The following is a 22,916-nucleotide window of genomic DNA, read 5'->3' on the forward strand; positions in this document are numbered from 1 at the left end:
ACTGAAATGTTGAGTAAATCAAGCATAAATGGGGGAAATGTAACTAGACTTCTAAAATTTGAAAGGGAGACTATCTGTTTAAACAGCATCTGTATGTTCCTCTAAAAATGAAACACACAGATTTGTTGTTTTTGTTGTTAAAATCTTACGTTTCTAAAATTTAAACTTTAAGATCCCAATTTATTAACTTTTCCCACTTCCCTCAATTTAGATGATGAATACAGAAAATTCACTTTCATTTTTTCTCGTCTAATTTTATTTTCTGATAATTGTGGTGTTCACAATGTTGGATAATTGGTTTGAAAGCATTTTTGTATAGGATGTTTAAATCAGATTCCAAGGATCTGGGCTGATTCTTTTTTTTTTTTTCCTATTATTGGAAAGTTTTGGTGCAAAGATGGGTTTTGAATTTTGTCTTAATGAGTATCCATGATGCTTTTGTGAAAGATTATTCCATGACTGTGGGCTGGCTGTTGGAAGAGCTTTGTCTCTTGCTTCCATGATGTTGTCCTTGACAGTGAGTCTGTCTTCAGTGCATAAGCTTTCGTGAGCTACAGCTCACTTCTTCAGATGCATATCGTGGAAACTGCAGCAGGCTTTATATATACACAGAGAATATGAAACAATACCTATTCCCACCCCACTGTCCTGCTGGTAATAGCTTATCTAAAGTGATTTCCAGCACAAATCCAGGTTTTCTCACCCTCCACCCCCCCACACAAATTCACTCTCCTGCTGGTGATAGCCCATCCAAAGTGATAACTCTTTACACAATGTGCATGACAATTAAGCTGGGCTATTTCCTGCATAAATCCAGGTTCTCACATCCCCCCCACCCCCATACACACACAAACTCACTCTCCTGCTGGTAATAGCTCATCCAAACTGACCACTCTTCAAGTTAAAATCCAAGTTAAACCAGAACATCTGGGGGGGGGGGTAGGAAAAAACAAGAGGAAACAGGCTACCTTGCATAATGACTTAGCCACTCCAAGTCTCTATTTAAGCCTAAATTAATAGTATCCAATTTGCAAATGAATTCCAATTCAGCAGTTTCTCGCTGGAGTCTGGATTTGAAGTTTTTTTGTTTTAAGATAGCGACCTTCATGTCTGTGATCGCGTGACCAGAGAGATTGAAGTGTTCTCCGACTGGTTTATGAATGTTATAATTCTTGACATCTGATTTGTGTCCATTTATTCTTTTACGTAGAGACTGTCCAGTTTGACCAATGTACATGGCAGAGGGGCATTGCTGGCACATGATGGCATATATCACATTGGTGGATGTGCAGGTGAACGAGCCTCTGATAGTGTGGCTGATGTTATTAGGCCCTGTGATGGTGTCCCCTGAATAGATATGTGGGCACAGTTGGCAACGGGCTTTGTTGCAAGCTGTTCTATCTCGGGGCCTCTCCTTCTGCCCCTCCACCCCCACGAACATGATACAGTTCTGTGGTGACCTAGAATCCTATTTTCGACGTCTCCGACTCAAGGAATATTTCCAAAATACCTCTGAACAGCATACTAATCCACAGAGGTCTCCCAACCAACACTACAGAAAGAGGGATTCTAGGTGGACTCCTCCTGAAGGTCGAAACAGCAGACTGGACTTCTACATAGAGTGCTTCCGCCGACGTGCACGGGCTGAAATTGTGGAAAAGCAGCATCACTTGCCCCATAACCTCAGCCATGCGGAACGCAATGCCATCCACAGCCTCAGAAACAACTCTGACATCATAATCAAAAAGGCTGACAAAGGAGGTGCTGTTGTCGTCATGAATAGGTCGGAATATGAACAAGAGGCTGCTCGGCAGCTCTCCAACACGAGTTTCTACAAGCCATTACCCTCTGATCCCACTGAGAGTTACCAAAAGCAACTACAGCATTTGCTCAAGAAACTTCCTGAAAAAGCACAAGATCAAATCCGCACAGACACACCCCTGGAACCCCGACCTGGGATATTCTATCTACTACCCAAGATCCATAAACCTGGAAATCCTGGGCGCCCCATCATCTCAGGCATTGGCACCCTGACAGCAGGATTGTCTGGCTATGTAGACTCCCTCCTCAGGCCCTACGCTACCAGCACTCCCAGCTACCTTCGAGACACCACTGACTTCCTGAGGAAACTACAATCCATCGGTGATCTTCCTGATAACACCATCCTGGCCACTATGGATGTAGAAGCCCTCTACACCAACATTCCACACAAAGATGGACTACAAGCCATCAAGAACACTATCCCCGATAATGTCACGGCTAACCTGGTGGCTGAACTTTGTGACTTTGTCCTTACCCATAACTACTTCACATTTGGGGACAATGTATACCTTCAGATCAGCGGCACTGCTATGGGTACCCGCATGGCCCCACAGTATGCCAACATTTTTATGGCTGATTTAGAACAACGCTTCCTCAGCTCTCGTCCCCTAAAGCCCCTACTCTACTTGCGCTATATTGATGACATCTTCATCATCTGGACCCATGGAAAAGAAGCCCTTGAGGAATTCCACCATGATTTCAACAATTTCCATCCCACCACCAACCTCAGCCTGGTCCAGTCCACACAAGAGATCCACTTCCTGGACACTACAGTGCTAATAAACAATGGTCACATAAACACCACCCTATACCGGAAACCTACTGACCGCTATTCCTACCTGCATGCCTCCAGCTTTCACCCTGACCACACCACACGATCCATCGTCTACAGCCAAGCTCTGCGATACAACCGCATTTGCTCCAACCCCTCAGACAGAGACAAACACCTACAAGATCTCTGTCAAGCTTTCTTAGAACTACAATACCCACCTGCAGAAGTAAAGAAACAGATTGATAGAGCCAGAAGAGTTCCCAGAAGTTACCTACTACAGGACAGGCCTAACAAAGAAAATAACAGAACGCCACTAGCCGTCACCTTCAGCCCCCAACTAAAACCCCTCCAACGCATTATTAAGGATCTACAACCTATCCTAAAGGATGACCCAACACTCTCACAAATCTTGGGAGACAGGCCAGTCCTTGCCTACAGACAGCCCCGCAACCTGAAGCAAATACTCACCAACAACCACATACCACACAACAGAACCACTAACCCAGGAACTTATCCTTGCAACAAAGCCCGTTGCCAACTGTGCCCACATATCTATTCAGGGGACACCATCACAGGGCCTAATAACATCAGCCACACTATCAGAGGCTCGTTCACCTGCACATCCACCAATGTGATATATGCCATCATGTGCCAGCAATGCCCCTCTGCCATGTACATTGGTCAAACTGGACAGTCTCTACGTAAAAGAATAAATGGACACAAATCAGATGTCAAGAATTATAACATTCATAAACCAGTCGGAGAACACTTCAATCTCTCTGGTCACGCGATCACAGACATGAAGGTCGCTATCTTAAAACAAAAAAACTTCAAATCCAGACTCCAGCGAGAAACTGCTGAATTGGAATTCATTTGCAAATTGGATACTATTAATTTAGGCTTAAATAGAGACTTGGAGTGGCTAAGTCATTATGCAAGGTAGCCTGTTTCCTCTTGTTTTTTCCTACCCCCCCCCCCCCAGATGTTCTGGTTTAACTTGGATTTTAACTTGAAGAGTGGTCAGTTTGGATGAGCTATTACCAGCAGGAGAGTGAGTTTGTGTGTGTATGGGGGTGGGGGGGATGTGAGAACCTGGATTTATGCAGGAAATAGCCCAGCTTAATTGTCATGCACATTGTGTAAAGAGTTATCACTTTGGATGGGCTATCACCAGCAGGAGAGTGAATTTGTGTGGGGGGGTGGAGGGTGAGAAAACCTGGATTTGTGCTGGAAATCACTTTAGATAAGCTATTACCAGCAGGACAGTGGGGTGGGAATAGGTATTGTTTCATATTCTCTGTGTATATATAAAGCCTGCTGCAGTTTCCACGATATGCATCTGAAGAAGTGAGCTGTAGCTCACGAAAGCTTATGCTCTAATAAATTGGTTAGTCTCTAAGGTGCCACAAGTCCTCCTTTTCTTTTTGCGAATACAGACTAACACGGCTGTTACTCTGAAACCTGTCTTCAGTGCGTTTGTCATGGTAGTTCTTTATCTCAATCAAAAGACTTTTCTGAAGTACAGCATTTTTGTGATATCACCACCTTTATAGTTCCTTAGCACTCCTGTAAAAAATTTTTCATACACAGTTCCTTCCAACAGTGCAGAGTTGTTTAAACCACTATTGTGATTTACTCAGAGTGTGTGTAGACTACCATTGCATCCTGCCCCAGTCACTCAGCTCTTGTGCAGTGCCAGTATGGACAGGAAATACAAACCTTGTAGCTGCAGAAGTGTAATTAGTCCTCCCCGTGTAATTCCCTAATGCTCTTGCTCACCCATTAGTGACAGCACTGAGCTACCAAAGCTATCTGTCAAGCCACTCTCCAACAGCTTGTATGCAGGAAAGCACTCAATGTAGTACTGTATGTGGGTGCTCTGAACAATTTTCTTCCCTTGCCACTCCAGCCTTCAGAGCAGCGAAGGAAGATACAGAGATAATCAAATGAAGACATGAAATGCCTGCATCTTAAAATATATTAACTTTCTTGTTTCTCAAATGAATTTGGGGAGACACAAGAAAAATAGGTTTCAGAGTAACAGCTGTGTTAGTCTGTATTTGCAAAAAGAAAAGGAGTACTTGTGGAAAATAAGAAAAATTAAATGGCTGGTTAGAGAAGCGTTATTCATACTTTGTTGGGGATTGCTACAGCAGGCCTCCGCATGATCTGCCACTCCTGAGATTTGAAAGAGGAAGAACAGAAAGGATCATTAATTGAAATATGCATAGGCCGGGGTATTGCTATACCCCCTCCTATCCTCAAATAATTCTCCTTCCTCTCCATGGTCTACTTGTTTCTCTCTCAAAGTGGTACGTTACCTGGTGCCCACACTGATGTGGTTGGAAGGAAGTCCTACCTTTGCACTACTCTTGTCTGCTTCTAGAAAGAAACGCTTACTTCAATTAGAAAACAATGTAATTTTATATTTCTAGTTTTCTTTTATTATTGAATAAATGGAAGAGAATAAAATCAGGTTCCTTGCTATCTTGAATGCTACTACCCCACACATGGCTGTGCTCATCAAAGTACACTGAGTCTCCACTCATATCCAGTGTCTAATTGGCTGCGGGTGCACTGGGAGCTTAGTGGCCTTCCTGCATGGAAACTGCCATTGTGGGAGTGTAGGAGACATCTCTTGCTGTTCACGAAGAAAGATGGTTATGATCCTTATACAGGACAGAACTGTTTGAAACAGGCAATCAAACAGAGCAATGGTGTGAACAAGTGTAAATCGACATTATATAAACAGACAATATGCACTTGCTCCAAGGAACAAGTAACAGACCATGCTGTACGTGCAGGGAGTGCTGTGTGTGGACCCTTTGCACTCAAAACAGAATGACTTGTGTGGATGTACACTGCCAGTAAACTCTCACTGGTGCAAATTATAGTAGTTAAATTACGTAGTGTAGATAGTCATCTTCTAAGTACTCTTTGTGCCTAGAAGCCTGTGGTTTTGTAACATTTGATCAATTCATACTAGTATATTCCAGGGAAACTAGTGGTATACATAAAAATCTGAGCTAACCTATTTTGAACTTCCTTGCTGTTATCTTGTTAGGCCACTATAACTATTCATATTTTTGTGGTGTAGCTTAATTCATTAGCAAATAAATTTTAACGTGGCGTTAAGGTTGCCTGGTGCTATCGTATGCTTTTCCATAAATTGAAGGGTCACTAAACTGAATCTTCTGAAAACCAGCAAGTATGGAGTTAAGGTAACATCTCCCATCACACCTCCACAAAATCTTAACTCTGCCTCTCTGAAGTTGAACCTGTCCTGTTCCTAACATCTGCCATTTTCTATATTGTACTGAGTTATGTTCAATACAACTCTAAACTCTCATTCCTCTTCATACACTCTAACTGACCCTCTCGGTTAGGTGGAACTGTATCGATTCGGGTATCGATTGCAGCAAGTGGCCAGAGCTTGCACTGGTTTCTGAGGAGAGGTGCAGCTGCAGCCATAGGCACCGACTTCTAATGGTGCCGGTGGGTACACGACACCCCCTCCTCCCCCCAGACATGACCCCTGCCCCACCCCCTCCTGCCCACATTCCAACCCCTTCCCCAAAGTCCCCGTCCCAACTTCTCCCCCTCCCTGCCCCATTAGACTCCTTCCCCAAATCGCTGTCTCCTGCTCTGAGCACGTTACATTCCCGCTCCTCCCTGCTCTCCCTCCCAGAGCTTGCTATAGCTGCTTAGCGGTGGCAAGTGCTGGGAGGGAGGGAGGAGCGGGGACATGGTGCGCTCAGTGGAGAAGGCGGCGTGGAGGTGAGGTGAGGGGGGCAGGGAGCTTGGCTGCCGGTGGGTGCAGAGCACCCACTAACTTTCCCCATAGGTGCTCCAGCCACAGAGTACCCATGGAGTCGGCTCCTATGGCTGTAGCTAGAGGAATCAGAAATCACATGTTACACAGCCCAGAAAAATAGGGAAGTCTGAATAGATGGTCATGATGGTCCTCTTGCCTCTGAAATCTAGGAATACATGAAAGAGTTGTAAGAATGATGAGAGTTTCAAGGCCTCTAGAAAAACTGTCACTGTCACCTTCAGAGGCTGACATTCTACTAGGTATGTCAAGACGAAACAAGAATGTAGTCACTTCATCAAATTCGAATATCCTTTTGCAGACTCCGAGACAACAAAATGCCTCATCTGCACTGGCGTTCATACACGTCCATGCCCTCTCTGCTGCACTATTGCTCTGGGGAATTCTAGCAGTTTATTGGCACAGTCGGTAACAAAAGGTGATGTCCCAGACGGATGAACAGGTGTTAACATCTGGCAAGTCTTGGATATTTGTGTGAAGTGGTCAAGTGTAAATCAGGTTTAGTTACCCTGCCTTTACTAATCCACACCTAAATTTGACCTTTATAACAGGGTGGATTTGATTTAAATCAAATTGATTTAAATCATTAGTCAGGAAGACTTGATTTAATCATGGATTTCTACATAAAAGTGCGTTCTCGTTGGCTGTTATAACCTTAATAGATATTCCTCATAACTCAGAGATAGAGAGAGGTTTCATTTTTAGAAGGTACACACTATACATTTTTAAAGTTTTTTTTTTTTTTAAACTTCTCAGATTAATTTTCTGATGATCATTTGGTTATTTCATTTACCAAAGGTAATTGAAGCTGTCATAAATATAAAGGGAAGGGTAAACCCCTTTGAAATCCCTCCTGGCCAGGGGAAAGCTCCTCTCACCTGTAAAGGGTGAAGAAGCTAAAGGTAACCTCGCTGGCACCTGATCAAAATGACCAATGAGGAGACAAGATACTTCCAAAAGCTGGGAGGAGGTAGAGAAACAAAGGGTCTGTGTGTCTGTCTATAGTCTGTCTATATGCTGGTCTTTACCGGGGATAGACCAGGAATGGAGTCTTAGAACTTTTAGTAAGTAATCTAGCTAGGTATGTGTTAGATTATGATTTCTTTAAATGGCTGAGAAAAGAATTGTGCTGAATAGAATAACTATTTCTGTCTGTGTATCTTTTTTGTAACTTAAGGTTTTGCCTAGAGGGGTTCTCTATGTTTTTTAATCTAATTACCCTGTAAGATATCTACCATCCTGATTTTACAGGGGGGATTTCTTTATTTCTATTTACTTCTATTTTTTTAATTAAAAGTCTTCTTGTAAAAAAACTGAATGCTTTTTCATTGTTCTCAGATCCAAGGGTTTGGGTCTGTGGTCACCTATGCAAATTGGTGAGGCTTTTTATCCAACATTTCCCAGGAAAGGGGGGGTGCAAGTGTTGGGAGGATTGTTCATTGTTCTTAAGATCCAAGGGTCTGGGTCTGTAGTCACCTAGGCAAATTGGTGAGGCTTTTTACCAAACCTTGTCCAGGAAGTGGGGTGCAAGGTTTTGGGAAGTATTTTGGGGGGAAGGACGCGTCCGAACAGCTCTTCCCCAGTAACCAGTATTAGTTTGGTGGTGGTAGCGGCCAGTCCAAGGACAACGGGTGGAATATTTTGTACCTTGGGGAAGTTTTGACCTAAGCTGGTAAAGATAAGCTTAGGAGGTTTTTCATGCAGGTCCCCACATCTGTACCCTAGAGTTCAGAGTGGGGGAGGAACCTTGACAGAAGCAGATATTTATGAAGTCATTGGGAGGTGAACTATCTTTAATTCAACAGGTTAATCATTAATATTGGAGGATTTTCTTGCCAGGCTGTATTAGGAGGAGAACATCACCAGACAAACATTTAAATTGTTTTATTTAACTAAAGCAACAACATTATGTATTCTGGATTTTTTTTCTTCCACAACAAATATATAATATTTTCACAAAACAAGCATATGAATTTTTGAATTTAGTTAAACATTCAAGTTTTCTAAAAGCAGGTTTGTTTTTGTTTAAATTGTTTTAACTAAAATAGTTAAATGAAATATTAAAAAAAATTAAATCGACTACGTCAGCCAGGTCAACATGAGAAACTTAAAATACTGGCTTCTGCAACTAACTCAGTTGTCTTCACTGTCCGTTTCATGTTTGTTCATAATCTGGAAAAGAAAAACAAGCTTTCCTGCTTTTTCAGGTCCCAAACGATTTCTCAATTTGGAATGAATTAGTTCAAAGGAAGAAAATATTCTTTCTACGCTGGTGGAAGAAGCTACTGCTGTTCAAAGTGAGATCATCACTTCAACACTCTCTGAATCCAAGTTCTTAAGCGACTTCCACCAGTGAACTGGTGTGACTTTCTTTAAAACATCATCAACAAACATATATTTTCTTTGAATGGTTCACCCTTAGCTCTGAAGTTTATTATAGTTGGCATTACGGAGGGATGATTGCTGGATGCCCATGTCCTAGCCAACTCCTCCTCTTCAGCAATTAAGGTTTGACCCTGGTACCGAATATTGAGAATATTTGCAAGAAAATGAGCTGGAGATAGTGCTTGTCCCATTCGTTTTTTTTTAATGCTTGTAATTTAACTCTGTCATTGCATATTTCTGTTTTTAAGATCTCACTCGGTTCCTTCCAAATTTCAACAGCGTCAACAATAAAACAGCTATTTCCCTGCATTTTGTTCAAGGCTACAGAAATAGGCTTCAGGGTGCTCGGCATGCAGTCAACATTTCTCTTAAGCCCAATGTTGAGAACTTTGGCTGTGACAGTGCCATCTATTTTTTCAAATTTTGTTCACAAACTGACATCAGATTAGGCCAGTTCTTGATATAGTGCTCAAAACAGTCCACTACGGAGTTCCATCACATGTCTTGTGGGCGAATTAGCTTGGTTCCTCCCGCTTTTTTCAGAGCAGCTGCTGCAAAGTGGTTGTCACGGAAGTATTTTGCAATTTCAACAACATTAGCCTTTATTTCTGGAACACTGAAGTCTTTGGCTAGGAGGTGCATCAAATGAGCTCTGCAACCGTATAGTATTAGCTTGGGACTCTCTTCTAAATTTCTTTTCATCTTGGATACATTTGCAGCATTGTCTGTGACCAAGCTGCATACTAGCCATTTGAAAATTTTTTTCACCGTTTGTTATAGCTTTTACTGCTACTTCTTGTAAGTATTCTGCTGTGTGCGCATTTCCTGATGTATCAGTTGTTTCTGGAGGGAAGTTCTTCCCTCCTTCTGTTGTCACACAAGCACATACAACAGCATCATTGTGGACATTGTTCCACCCATCAAGACTCAGGTTAACAATTTCACCCTCTAGACCTTTTGCACACTGCTCAATTTCTCTTTCATACACTTTATCCAGCAATTTGCCTGTTGCATCTGCTCTGTTGGGTGGACTGTCTCCTGGTCTTAATGACTGAACCATGTTAATGAAGTGTGGATTCTCAATCATACAGAAAAGAGAGTTGGTTGCATAAACAAACCAGGCAACTTTTTCATCAATCACCTCTTTTTGTGATCTGCTGGTTCTTATCACAAAGTTATCTATGGTTGTTTCTGGATGATTTTTTCTTCTTTTTGCTACAGGTGATATACTGTGGCTATGTGACATACATGATGTGACTGAAACACTATCCCTGGCAGATAACTCTGAAACTATAGAAAATAATGGTGATCTTGAAGGTGGATAGTCTTCAGAATCCTGTATGTTGAGGATGGATTCTCCTAAACAAAATAAGTCAATGCAGTTATTTATTATTACTATAGTGCTCATTTAGAATTATTCATTGCATTCACTGACACTCAGTACTACTTTAAAGGTGAAACCGTAAAAGGAAGATCTGCCTATTTCAGCTATTTATTTTTTTATCACAACTGCATCTAAAATCATAGTACCATAGAACAACAACTATATATTTTTGCTCAAACATGAGAATTCAAGAATAGTCCAGAAGGAAGACAAGCAGTCCTTAAGAAAGCAGTATGAAATAAAAAAAAAGTTTACCAACCTGAAGATCCTGCATGTTCAGACAAGTTTCTTTCATCAACTTCAACCCAGCTTCCTCCTGAGAAGGAACACTTCTCATGATGTTGTTTCATCTGGGCAACCAGGCCTTGCATTTCTTTGTTGCGCTGTTTGCATTTTGCACGCGTGCCTGTCTTACCCACAGGTAGAGGAACTTCATTAAAATATTCCCAAACTGGGTCTCTCTTACGGCCTGCTGCCATTATAGGTTTTCCCTTCTAGTGAGAGAATGGTATAGTAGATCTCAGATAATGAAGGTTACACTCAGAAAGACCTCAAGACTTCTGAAATATGCTGCTTAAACAGCTTCACTTTTGTTTCTATTGCCTATCCCTCCCTTCTCACATTTATCTCCAGACTTCTTCTCCTTGTCCAGAACAATCTTCTATCCTTTGGACTTTTTGAAACTTTGCACGTTTAGAGAGAGGTAAGGGATTGACTCTTCGTACACGCAAATTTGCAGATAGACAACAGGGTTGAGGTCTGTTCTCTCTCTCTCTCTCTCTCTCTCTTTCTCCCTCTTTCATATATATATAATATTTATTTATTTAAAACATTTTTTATGTTATCATGTTGTCTCTGGAGACACAAATCCACAGTTTGAGAACTGCAAAACTAAGCATCTCTGACGGTATCTTCTAGACTGAGCACTGAGTCCCATTGGGTAGATAGAAAGATTAACCTAAATAATCTATACAGAAGCCCTTAGAACTCCTAAGATTGGGTCCCCAATCCGTGAACTATTGGAACTCATTTACAAAACTTTTCTTAAATGTTACATGAATATATTGTCTCATACTATAGAATTAGAATTTATAATCCCTATTCCATGATTAAAGATGGTTTTAATTATGATACGTTATAGCTAGAGATATCTAGATAGGTTTTTTCCTCAAAGCATTTAATCAAAAATAAAAAAAATCTGGTTTTTAAATCATTGATTTGTATCCACCCTGCTTTATGGGCATTTTTCTGTGCAGTACTGAAGTTCTCCAAGAGGCCCACATCATTCATGCTATAGCAGAAGTGACCGATTTTTGGAAAAATTTCTGAACTGGTTCCTGGTGCCATTGAATAGCTGAGCTCAGGGGCAGTCCAATAATATACCTTTTATGAGGGTTAGCGTCTTAGTTTTTTCCACTAGCTCTGCCCCAAAAAACCAAGAATCTGAACAATTTAAAAGCAAGTTATGTTTCAGCTTCATCTCCTTTAAACTTGCACCACAAAGTCTTTTCCAGCTACTGTTGATCTGTCAATTTTCAAGATGGATTTTTCGAACAATTTGAGTATTAAAATCAACTCCTTAAAGGAGGGAAGGGGTTCAGTATCTGAGAGAACCTTTGATCAGATGACCCCAAATCTGCATGCATCATTAGCCATCCCTTGGGCCCCAATGGTGCACTAAAACTTGAGGCAATCCAAGTATGTATGTATGTAGATTTTAAACAGAAAGCTTGGCTGAACCTTGACTGCAGCATGGCAGCAACCTTCCCCATAACATAAACTGTGGAGATCTAAAAATTAGGTCAGGTTTTACATCAGGAGGAAGCAGGTACTTCTTGTGGGAGGAAGAGAGCTTTGGAAAATGAAACCTCTGTATTGTAAAATACTTTTCAGATGTGAAGTCTTTAAAAGATCATAAGTCAATAAGGATCGCTTCCATGTCACTTAAAATCCTTAAAAGTAAGATGTTCGTTAGAGCAGGGGTTCTCAAACTTCATTGCACCGTGACCCCCTTCTGACAACAAAAATTACTACATGACCCCAAGAGGGGGAGCTGAAGCCTGAGCCCCACTGCTTCAGGCAGGGCCAAAACCTGATCTCCCATTTTCCCCTCCCCCATCCCAACCCCCTGGACAAAGGGGTCTGTACCCTGAGCCCTGTCACTCAGGGCTGAAGCCGAAGCCTGAGCCCAGAGTGGTGGGGCTCAGGCTTCAGCTTTAGCCCTGGGCCCCAGCCAGTCTAACACCAGCACTGGAGACCCCATTAAAATTGGTAATGACCCACTCTGGGGTCGTGACCCGGAGTTTGAGAATTGCTGCAATGGAGGAGCCATTGTGTTTCTGAAGTCTAACAATTGTCCTCTATTAACCATTTTCTTTCAGATTTTTAGTGCAAGGCCATTAAGGTCCATAAGCACACTGGAAGGCAGTGGAATTAAACGAGAGATTAATTTGATTACTTTATTTTCATCTAATGAACAAAGTTCATAATGAAGGATATTATAATTTTAGTACATTTGCAGCATACTATTATGTTGGAAGTATCATAGAATATAAAGGTGCTAAGGATAATTATCCAAAATGTAAATTTTTAAAAGAACTTGTCTTCTCCTTTTGCCCATGTTCCCTCAGAGGACTGATCAAAACTGTAGAAGTGAACAATTCTAACTACCATAGTAGCAATGAGCTGAATGCTAGTGTACAAATAAGTATGTAAAGAATCTGCTGAGCTAGCAATAGGTCAGTAGAGGGCAGTGTGAACATTCATTCATTTCCTAATTGCATTCCACTGAGTTGAGAGGGTTTGATAATTTATAGCTTTGAGCATGGAGCTAGAAAACTGAGGTTTCATGCACTGTTTTTTAAATAGGTCTAATGCTAGCAGTACTAACTTGGTCAGGGAAAGTATGGCTTCTTTTAACCTGGAAGACCTCCCTTTTTGGAGTCTCCATGGTATAGTGTTTATGGTCACTTTTACTTATCAATACATTAAATCCAATTATGAAATTGTTAGGGGCATAGTTCTGATGGGGAACAGGCATCCACAGTTGTCAAACATTGTACTTGGAATTACAGGCCCTCATTACCTCTTGGGATTACTCCCCAGAAGAGCAAATGTGGGTAACTTAGTATGAATTTCTAAGGGTTGATTTCCAACATGCAGTTAAGTATTTCTTAAAATAACAGTGTGAATGACTTTTGGGACCATACTTTAGGTTTTACTGAAGTTAAGGTTGACACATTCCATTATAAGATTCTGCTTTTAGTTGCTTATAACTTTGCCAAATAGCCATTGAGGCTGAAATGTTCATGGTGGGTGTCTGCCTCAAGCTCAATTTTTTTGGAAGTTTCAGCTAAAATGAGAGCGAGATTAAGGAATTTTGTTTTGCCGTTGGGTGTGTGTGTGTGTGTGTGTGTGGTGTGTGTGTTTAAATCTTACCAGTTCTGTTAAGTTCTAGTGCCTCTGTATTTTGGAGCAGGGACTTGACATTTGGCCGGTGAGTTGCCCCTGTGCCAGTCTCATGAAAACTCACTTAAATTTGGCCAGATTGTAAACCTCTGAAATTTCAGTTCACAGAAACTCAGAAGTTTTACATCTAAATTCTTATACCATATGCGTTGATCGTGCTTCATCCCCAAAGGGCTCCTACATGACAACTGAGCTATGCATGCACCATTTTGGGGCAGCAGGGACTGAGGAGGACTTTCTCTGCAACTGCTCTTTCCAGTTGCTGTGAGCTGCTGGGCATTGCAGGTGAAAGCAAGGATTTTGTCTCTCTTGTCCTCTGTGTTCCTCCATTATTATCCACGTAGCATGGACAAAAATATGGAACCAGTCTGACTAAAATGCAGTGAAGTGGGCATGTGTGTGGAGAGGTGCTGGGAGGGGCTGAGGTGGAGGGAAGATAAGATCAGAGGTGGGGGAAGAATAACAGGGTGGGGTAGGCAGGATGGGAATACAGTCAACCTGTCCACCTCATTGCTAAATGGGAGTGGAAGTTCCTAACTAGTGTCCTAGTTAAATTGGAGGGGATCATGAGGGGTCCTAGAATGGAAAAGGCTGAGAATCACTGTAGTGAGATATCAGGATGAGCAAGGTTTGCCCTATTGCGTAGGAAATGTGCATCTGAATGTATCTGGTATTTTAGGCATAAGATAAAGTGCATACAGAGACTCCTTACCAAAGTGACTTCTGTAGCCTGGCACGAAAGCAGACAATTAAGTTTTGTATGCATTTGGTATGTAGCTACCTCTTTTTATTGGTTTTTAATAAATACAAAACAAAATGGAGTCTCAGAACTTATGCAATTATCTACACTTCTATTATCTTGTGGTTTGGATTTAAATTAATCTTTTTACCAGCATTCCCTCTGATGTCATTTTTGCTGAGTGCAAGTTTAGTAGTAATGAGCATCTTTCATCCTCCTCCCAATCATATGCTGTCTTTATTTGCTTCCGTTTCTCCTGGTACACTTGTGCTAAATTCAACCTAACTACCGCCTCCTCCGCCCCCTCCCCCCCCACCTCCCAAAATCATCTGAGCTGTGTGGACCTTGCTTCAGTAATGTGAATTTCAAGCATTCAAAAACTGTCAGACCTTCTCTCCCAAAAAAGTTGTTTATCACATTTTCAATTATCTTCAGATCGGTTTTTCCTCTTTGGTGCAGAGGGCTACCTCCAAATGTGTATGAAGTGATCTCTGATTCAAAATTCAATCTGAAATATTCTAAAAAATGCAGGTCTTTCCCTGTTTGCTACTCAGAGGGAACTCTGCTTACCTCTCCTATACCTAGGATGTGGGGATCTCTGATTCTCTTTCTCTCCTTAACTAGACAGGATAGGGAGCTATCACATATGCATCCTCCCTCTGTGTTCCTCCACTTGTCCCCTGCTTTTACTGTGCTTACCTTCCTTCTTTTCTTTCCTCTCACATTCTCCCTCTTGCCCTTTCCTTATTCCACCTTAATTAGCTTCCTTCTTCCCTTGCTCCACCCTTCAGGCTCCTCCTGCACCTTTTGATCTTCTCTTCTGTTCAGTCCCCAATTGTCTCAGTATCCTGTCTAGTCCCTTGACTATAAAGTGACATTCTAACTCTTTTGAGAACTGTCGGGCTTCTGTCTCAATTGAAACAGTGGTTGTAAGCGGCCATCTTATTGGGGGGGAAGCCTCACTTCCATATGGAGATATTGAAGGGAAATGGTGGCCATCTTGCTGCGCTTCAGATCTGTTGGAAATAATGGGAGACAGTAGTCACAAAGAAGGGAAATGTCATGAGATTGAAATCAGGAATAGGGCAGTCCTGTGAAGATACTGTCTTTTTTTTTTTTTCTCTGAGACAACAGGAAGACTGAGGGTAGAGGGCATGTTAATATTTCAGTTCCCCACATCTAAGAGTTATTTTTTCCATAGAAGTCTCATTCATCCTAGTTAGTGTTTTTTAAATGTTTCTCCCCTTCTCCCTTTAAATTACTGAGAGGGAGTGCCCAATTTCCGTGGTTTTAAACGCTGCCTATCATGCCAGGCACTAATCCTGGTGAGTGATGAGCAATCCCGATGTATCTATTGCTTCAGGGAATCTCTTGTAACCCAAAAGTGCAGCTGTTGCCTTGCATTAAAATCCTAGGGTCAGAAAAGAACAGGGAGATCAGACTACATCTACTTATCATGGAGAACTCTTTGCCCAGCTTCTGATCCTGGCCATGATGCCACTCCACCTCCCCTTCGCTGGTCTCCATAAAAGTCTGCCACTGCAACTGTATAAGCACCACACTCCCTGAGGGCACTTAAGAGGAAAGAGTCAAAATTCCTCTCATAAGGTCTCTGAAATCCTCCACCTAGGGAATCTTCCTCAAAGAAGCTGCAGTCATCAATGCCACAAGCTTCTTTGGCACCCATTGGTCTCCAACCCACAAGTTTTGGAAGCAAAAGAATCACTAAGCCAAAGGACTCCAAAATGCTGTGCTCTGTTAGGCCATCAGTACCATTGGAAAAGCTAAGCAGTAAAAAGATCTAGTCCTTCTCACTGGGTACCGAAAAAGACTAGTCAGACATTCTCTCTACTCTCCACAGAGTGTGCAAGGTCCACGGTACCACTATTACTCCTACCCAGGCCATCCCTATGGTACCAACAACGCACTCAGTACTACAGGAATTAGTTTCCTTTGCACTTTTCTGTGACCACAACACCTGATTCACCCATTGTTTGATACTGATCCATTCTCAGTACCAAGGACCTCCATCTCCAGACATTCATCCAGTACCAATAGACTTGCCTTCTGTTTCTTTCAGTGCTCGACTGCTTCAAAGTGATGTGGAAGAGGAGGATTCTGACAAAGATCTTGCTTTGGTTTCTCAAATATCAGTTCAAGGATCTCCCCGCTCCTCTCCCATCTCCAAAGGGGTACTTTTCCAGGGGCATCTGAAGAAGCTGATAATATCCATCAGAAACATTTACAGCCAGCATCTTGCTGGTATGAACACCTGTGGGTTCCTACACACACACCCATCGTGGGACTTCTGGGTGGCTTACTGTCAGCAATTTTTGTGGGCCTTGAGTACCACCCACCATAGAGGCAGACAGTTTCCATCATCTTTCTCTAGGAGACCTGAACCTCGGGAGGAAACCTTAAATAAACAGGAATTGAGGGCTGATGAATGGGTCTCCCAGCCAGTCAACATCTCCTTCCCCTGTCTGAAACTGTTATGCCACCTCCCATCATCTGTGGCTGATGACTTCCAGCAGTTCCAGGAACTCATCAAGAGGACAGCAGACTCCTTACAGATCCCACACAAGGTTAAAGAGTCACATCATAAGCTGCTTGACATCTTCCATACAGCATCATCTGCCTGGATCTCCTTCCCTGTTAGCGAGGCCCTACTAGATCTAGTGAAAGTAATCTGGCATACCCCATCTATGATTCTGACCACGTGCAAGAGCATAAATAAGAAATATTATGCCACCTTTTAGGACTTGGGATGCTTTTCTTATCCTCTTCCAGTTCTCTGATCGAGGCAGTTAATTAACATGAAAGGCAGCATTACGCTAAATCTACACCCCATGATAAAGATCATAAATGCCTCTATCTGTTTGGTCAAAAGTCGTACTTATTGGCCATTCTACAGTTTAGAATCACTGGCTATCAGGTGTTTAATGGTGAAATACAACTATGCCAAGTTGCATTCCTTTATTGAGCGTCCACCATTAAAGCACAGAGAATAAATTTCAGGCTATCACTGTAGCAGGCCAACTTCTTGTTAGAACATCTCTGGAGGCCTCTGGATGTGGCTGACAGTGCCATTTTTTTCTATTGTATGGCGGTAGTCATGAGGAGAGCCTTCTAGCTTTCAGGATTTCAGAGAGGTCCAAAAAACTATTGAGGACCTTCCTTTCAACAGCTCCAAACTGTTTGTTTGTGGAGAGCATGGACAAGTCTCTCCACACATTAAGACTCCAAAGCCACTCTGCACTCTTTTTGAGGAGTTATACACCTGCAATGCTGGTAGACCAGGTGCCTCAGGCCTCACTGAATACTTACAAATGCATCGCTGGAAATTGGTCTTGTTTATCTGTGTGTTAGTGTTGTCCAAATAGATATTGGAGGTTAAGTTGATAAGAGTGTGTGTTCACTTCAGACTGCATAAAGTGCTTGTAGGATGTTGCATATATTGATCTCACTTATTGTCTCTATAGCCAATGGCATAAAGTTATATTAAGTGTTTGCATTGTAAACCTCTCTAATTGTGTAATTCAGCAAATGGGAGGAGCATTGATTTTAAGATGATAGTGCCCGCCTTGTATACAAGAATGGCCCATTGAAGGCAATTGATATGTTTTGTAGCATCAGACGACTGAGACTTTGATTGCATTCTTATCTCCCTCAAGGAAGGAGAGACCTATTCATGAACTCATCCCATCAGTTTGAACTCTGGAAAGAAGGGGATAAAAATCCCTGACATGGAGAAACTGAATCTACTTTTATATTGTCTGCACTCTGAGGGGCAAGGATTCCTAAACATAAGCATAGACATCCCCATGCTACTTGGCCTGGGTTAGCCCTGAAAAGATGTTCATTGCTAACAGATTTCAAAAGGTGACAGATGTGGTAACTAGAACACCCACAAATGAGTTCAGTTTGCCTGCTTTAACCTGTAAATAACACTTCTTTTTCCTAGTTTAATAGACCTTTAGTTAGTTTATTACAGGATTGGTTACCAGTGTTGTCTGTGTGAGATCTAAGTTGATCTGGGATAAGTGACTTTTTTTTGGGACTGGAAGCAACCTGAATATTTTGTGATTTTATTTTGTGTACATGACCACTTTATCATATAGTCTATCTTGCCTGGGTGGCAAGATAAACTGGAGTGTCTAAGGCAGTGATACACAGACTAAAGCTTGTGAGCCACAAGTGGCTCCTAAACGTGTCTTCTGTGGCTCTTTCTAGCACATGATATTAAAACACTGATTTAATTATTAACCAGTTAGGATACTTTTACTATGTTAACCAATTGTAATTGATAAAATAGTAAGTAGTCATTTTGCTGTGATTTTTATATATGTATACAAACAAATAGTAAATGAGACAATGAATTCACACTACTGTGGCTCTGAGTAAAGTTGATTGCTAATTTGGCTCCTGCACCACTGAGGTCTGAGTAGCACTGGTCTAAGGAGACTGCCTGCGGCTCCATTATAAGACTGTTATAGTACTTTGGGAATTGACAAGAACAGCAAGATCAAACTACATCTCCTCATGATGGAGAGCTCTCTTCACCCAACCTCTGATCCATGCGAGGACCCCACCTCACCCTTCGCCAGTCTCCATACAAATCTGTGACTGCTTGAGCACCACGCTCCCTGAGGGCATCTAAGAGGAAAAAGGCACAAATAATTTTGTCATTGGACCCAAAGGGATTGATTCACAGCCCTTCAGCATGCATATTTCCATATAGCAATCCACCCTTTCCATGGAAGGTTTCTATGTTTCACAGTCAAGACCAGTTTCAATACAGGGTACTCCCTTTCGGTCTCTCCTTTGCCCCAAGAACCTTTTAGAAAGTTGTCAACAGCAGCTCACCTCTCCAGAAAAGGAATTAAGGGATTGGCTTCAGAAAGGTGGTTGTTATGCAAAACCTACAGTGGCTACTCACAAGGCAATAGACATCTTCCTTAAATTGGGCCTGCAGCTGAACAATTTAAAAAAGAAAAATCCACTTTGACCCCTGTACAAATTCATAGGCGCTTACCTTGACTTGATAGCAGCGAGACCCTACCTCCCACTGCACAATTTTGTCGCTCTATCCAGTATAGTCAATACAGTCCAGATCAACCCACAGACACAGGTCAAGAACAGTCTACAACTGCTAGGACATATAGGCAGTAGGTACTTTCGTCTTAGGCCACGCAAGATTGTGGATGCATTGCCTTCAAAGGTGGCTCAGGACACTGTTTTTTTAATTCCCTGAGCAGGTGCAGTCCTGAACAAGTTACTCTCCATACCCATCTTGATGAAGAATTCCCTCAATTGGTTGAGATCCTTTTGTCTAGCCTTCTCCCAATGATATAACAACAGATGCATCCATCTTAGGTTGGAGAGCACTTCTAGACAGTCACATGGGTCAAGGCAGGTGCACACCTCTAAACAATATGTCAACTTGATGTTACTCAAGGCAGTCAGATATGCCTCTCTCCAATTTTCTACCATTGATTTGGGGCAAATATGAAGTCTGTCATTTTTTTTTTTTTATATACGCTGTCAAGGAGGGGCAAGATCACCCTCCCCTCTGCGCTGGAGCAGTCAGGCTTTGGAATTGGTTTATATACAATTGTATTAACATCAAACTAGCTTACCCTCCCAGTGCTCAGAATGTGTCTGCAGTTACACTCAGCAGACACTTCTCTCAGATCACAAATGGGGAAATAGATTTCATCATATTTCACTGTATATTTTGATATTGGTTCATCCCTCTACCCCTCCCTAGGACCTGTTTGCCACAACTAGGAACAATAAACGTGCACAATTCTGCTAGAGAGGCAGGCTGGGTCACCAGTCCTTAGGGGAATGCCCTTCTTTTTCAGTGGTCATCGGGTCTGCTGTACACCATTCTTTATCTCAATCAGAACTTTGATATTAGAGGAATTAGAAGTAAAGACGATGCCAGGGTTTTTGTAATAATCTTGACATTCCCTTACCTCATTCAGCTGGTGACTTGCTCACCAATCACTCTTAATACTGTCCCTCATCTTCTCTTTCAAGAAGGCAGAAAATCTGAGTTCTTTGCATCAAAGCATGGCTAGTCAGTGGTTAGCAGGATTAGAAATAATCTGTTCAGAGGAGGTAAAAAGAGTACTATTACACAGCAGAAAACAGTCTGCGCTTACACTTGCAACAGTGGACAAGATTCAGCTGCTGGTGACCTAAAACACATTCCACCAGCGTCCTCTTCACAGTCATATGTACTGGAGTATATCCTGGAATTGAAAAAATCAGGGTTGTCACTGAACTCCCATTACAGTCCATCTGACAGCTGCCATAGTCTTCCACTGCCTGACAGAGGGCTTTTCTGTTTTCACTCACCCAGTGATAGTGTGGTTCCTCAAGAGGCTTGGAAATCTTTTCACAAGTCAAATGTCCTATCCTGACTTGGGACCTCAGCTTCCTTTTTAAATACCTTACAAAACAACTTTTGAGTCAGTGACTACCTGCTCGCTCCTCCATTTTTAAAAACTTGATAAAAACTGCATTTCTGGTAGCTGCCCCATCTGCTCAACAAGTTGGGGAAATAAGGGCTTTCACAATATTTTTCAAAGACAGTCACGCACCCCAACTTTTGATAAAAAATTATCTTCACAGTTCCATATTAACCAGCCCATTCCTCTCCCAGTCTCTTACCCTAAACCTTTGTTGGGTAAGGAAGAAGTGCTGATGCACACACTTTGATGTTAGGAGTGCTCTGGCCTTTTACCTTGGCAGGGCTAAATCTTTTAGGAAGTCTTCCACGTTGTTTCTGTATTGTGGACAGATCTAAAGGGCCAGCAGTCAACAAAGACTTGAGACAGATATTGGACTGAATTAATTGTTGCTATCAATCTTGGGGTCTTCAGCTTCCTTTGGGTGTCCAAACCCATTCAACAAGATCTATTTCTACTCCAGTATCCTTTCTGAAAAACGTTCCTATCACTGAAATACGTAGGGCAACTACTTGGACTGCTATACATGCCTTTTTTGAACATTTAAGCCATAACTCAAGACTCTGCTTCCAATGCTATTCCAGAGCTATGTTTGGCTCTGTGCTTTTTTCAGTTCCAAATTAGATTTGGAAGCCCTCCCTTTCCCCCTCCAGTGGGAACTACTCAGTAGTCGCCTAGAGCGGAGCACCCATAGGGTTACTGCTCAAAGAGGTTACTCATCCTGTGCAGTAACTGTGTAGCTCTTTGAGATTTATGTCCCTATGCCTGCTCCACTACCCACCTCCCTCCCATCTTCTTTGAAGTTCTCTGCTGTGGAACTTCGCGGTACAGAAGAAACTGAGGGTGGTTCACCTATGTAACACTACATAACGATGGTGCAGTGCACCGCACTGTATGGGATGTAAGCACATGCTGAACAGACGCTATGAAATTTCCAATCAAAGGCGCAAGGTGTGCCTAGAGTGGAGCACCCATAGTAACACACACCTCAAAGAACCAGAGTTACTGCACAGGGTGAGTAATCTCTTGAAAAGAGCTGACCTTTGAACATAGGAGTGCATGAGGCAGAGTCCATTGCACCTGGGATTGGCTACTGAAATGTCAAGGTTGCCTTTCTTGTAGGGGAGTTTTTAATCGGTCTCACATAGGGGCCCAAGACCAAAGAGTCAGAATCCTGTGACATAAATAACCTGTAGTAGTTTGTTTTTTTGTTTTTTTTTTAAAAGAGCAACTTCCTCCTTTTTTCCAAAACCGTTTGCAGATTAGTGTGAACTTGTTTATTTTGTATGAATTTTGCAGATTGTAGGGCTGTCGATTAATTGCAGTTAACACACACAAATAATTCAAATTGTGATTTAAAAAATGAATTGCAATTAAACAATGGAATAACAACTGAAATGTATTTGTATGCCCCTTCATGCTTTGACCACCATTCCAAAGGAGATACTTCCTTCTGATGGCACTTGTTGTTTTAAAAAAAACGTGTTAATTAAATTTGTGACTGAACTCCTTGGGGGAGAATTGTATGTCTACTGCTCTGTGTCTTGCTCTCATTCTGCCATATATTTCATGTGTTAGCAGTCTCGGATGATGACCCAGCTCATGTTTATTTTAAGAGCATTTTCATTGTAGAGTTGACAAAAGGCAAAGAAGGTACCACTGTGAGATAGCTACGGTACTCGACCCAAGGTTTAAGAATGTGCAGTGCCTTCTAAAATCTGAGAGCAACGAGGTGTGGAATATGCTTTCAGGAAAAAAAGAGCAACACTCTGATGTGGAAATTACAGAACAGAACCACTGGAAAAAAAAAATCAATCTTCTGCTGGTGGCATCTGACTCGGATGATGGAAAATGAACATCTGTCGATCTGCACTGCTTTGGGTCATTATCTAGCAGCACCCATCATCAGCATGGATGCATGTCCCCTGAATGGTGGTTGAAACGTGAAGGGACATATGAATCTGTAGATCATCTGGCAGGTATAAAAAATAAAGTGAGCACTGTACACTTTGTATTCTGTGTAATTGAAAATCTAG

At 41.9% G+C, this 22,916-nt stretch overlaps 2 protein-coding genes across 16 annotated transcripts in view; one reads left to right on the forward strand and one right to left on the reverse strand.

Moving 5' to 3' along the window:
* Positions 1–22,916, forward strand: part of LCORL (ligand dependent nuclear receptor corepressor like) — a 182,293-nt gene that overhangs the window by 6,328 nt on the left and 153,049 nt on the right. The window lies entirely within an intron of this gene.
* On the reverse strand, positions 8,264–11,291 carry LOC140910718 (uncharacterized). Its single transcript, XM_073342414.1, has 2 exons — positions 10,454–11,291; positions 8,264–10,169 (listed from the first exon to the last, which is right to left on the reverse strand). The coding sequence occupies exons 1-2, from the start codon at positions 10,671–10,673 to the stop codon at positions 9,406–9,408; spliced, it is 984 nt and encodes a 327-aa protein (XP_073198515.1). The 5' UTR covers positions 10,674–11,291; the 3' UTR covers positions 8,264–9,405.

Source organism: Lepidochelys kempii, chromosome 4, assembly GCF_965140265.1.
Source record: "Lepidochelys kempii isolate rLepKem1 chromosome 4, rLepKem1.hap2, whole genome shotgun sequence".
Taxonomy (NCBI): domain Eukaryota; kingdom Metazoa; phylum Chordata; order Testudines; family Cheloniidae; genus Lepidochelys; species Lepidochelys kempii.

Excerpts from the sequence above, each read along its gene's own strand:
- LOC140910718 (XM_073342414.1), bottom strand. The coding sequence starts at position 10,673 with ATGGCAGCAGGCCGTAAGAGAGACCCAGTTTGGGAATATTTTAATGAA. Across the intron at positions 10,170-10,453 it reads TGAACATGCAGGATCTTCAG|GAGAATCCATCCTCAACATA; the intron begins GTTGGTAAACTT and ends TATTTTGTTTAG.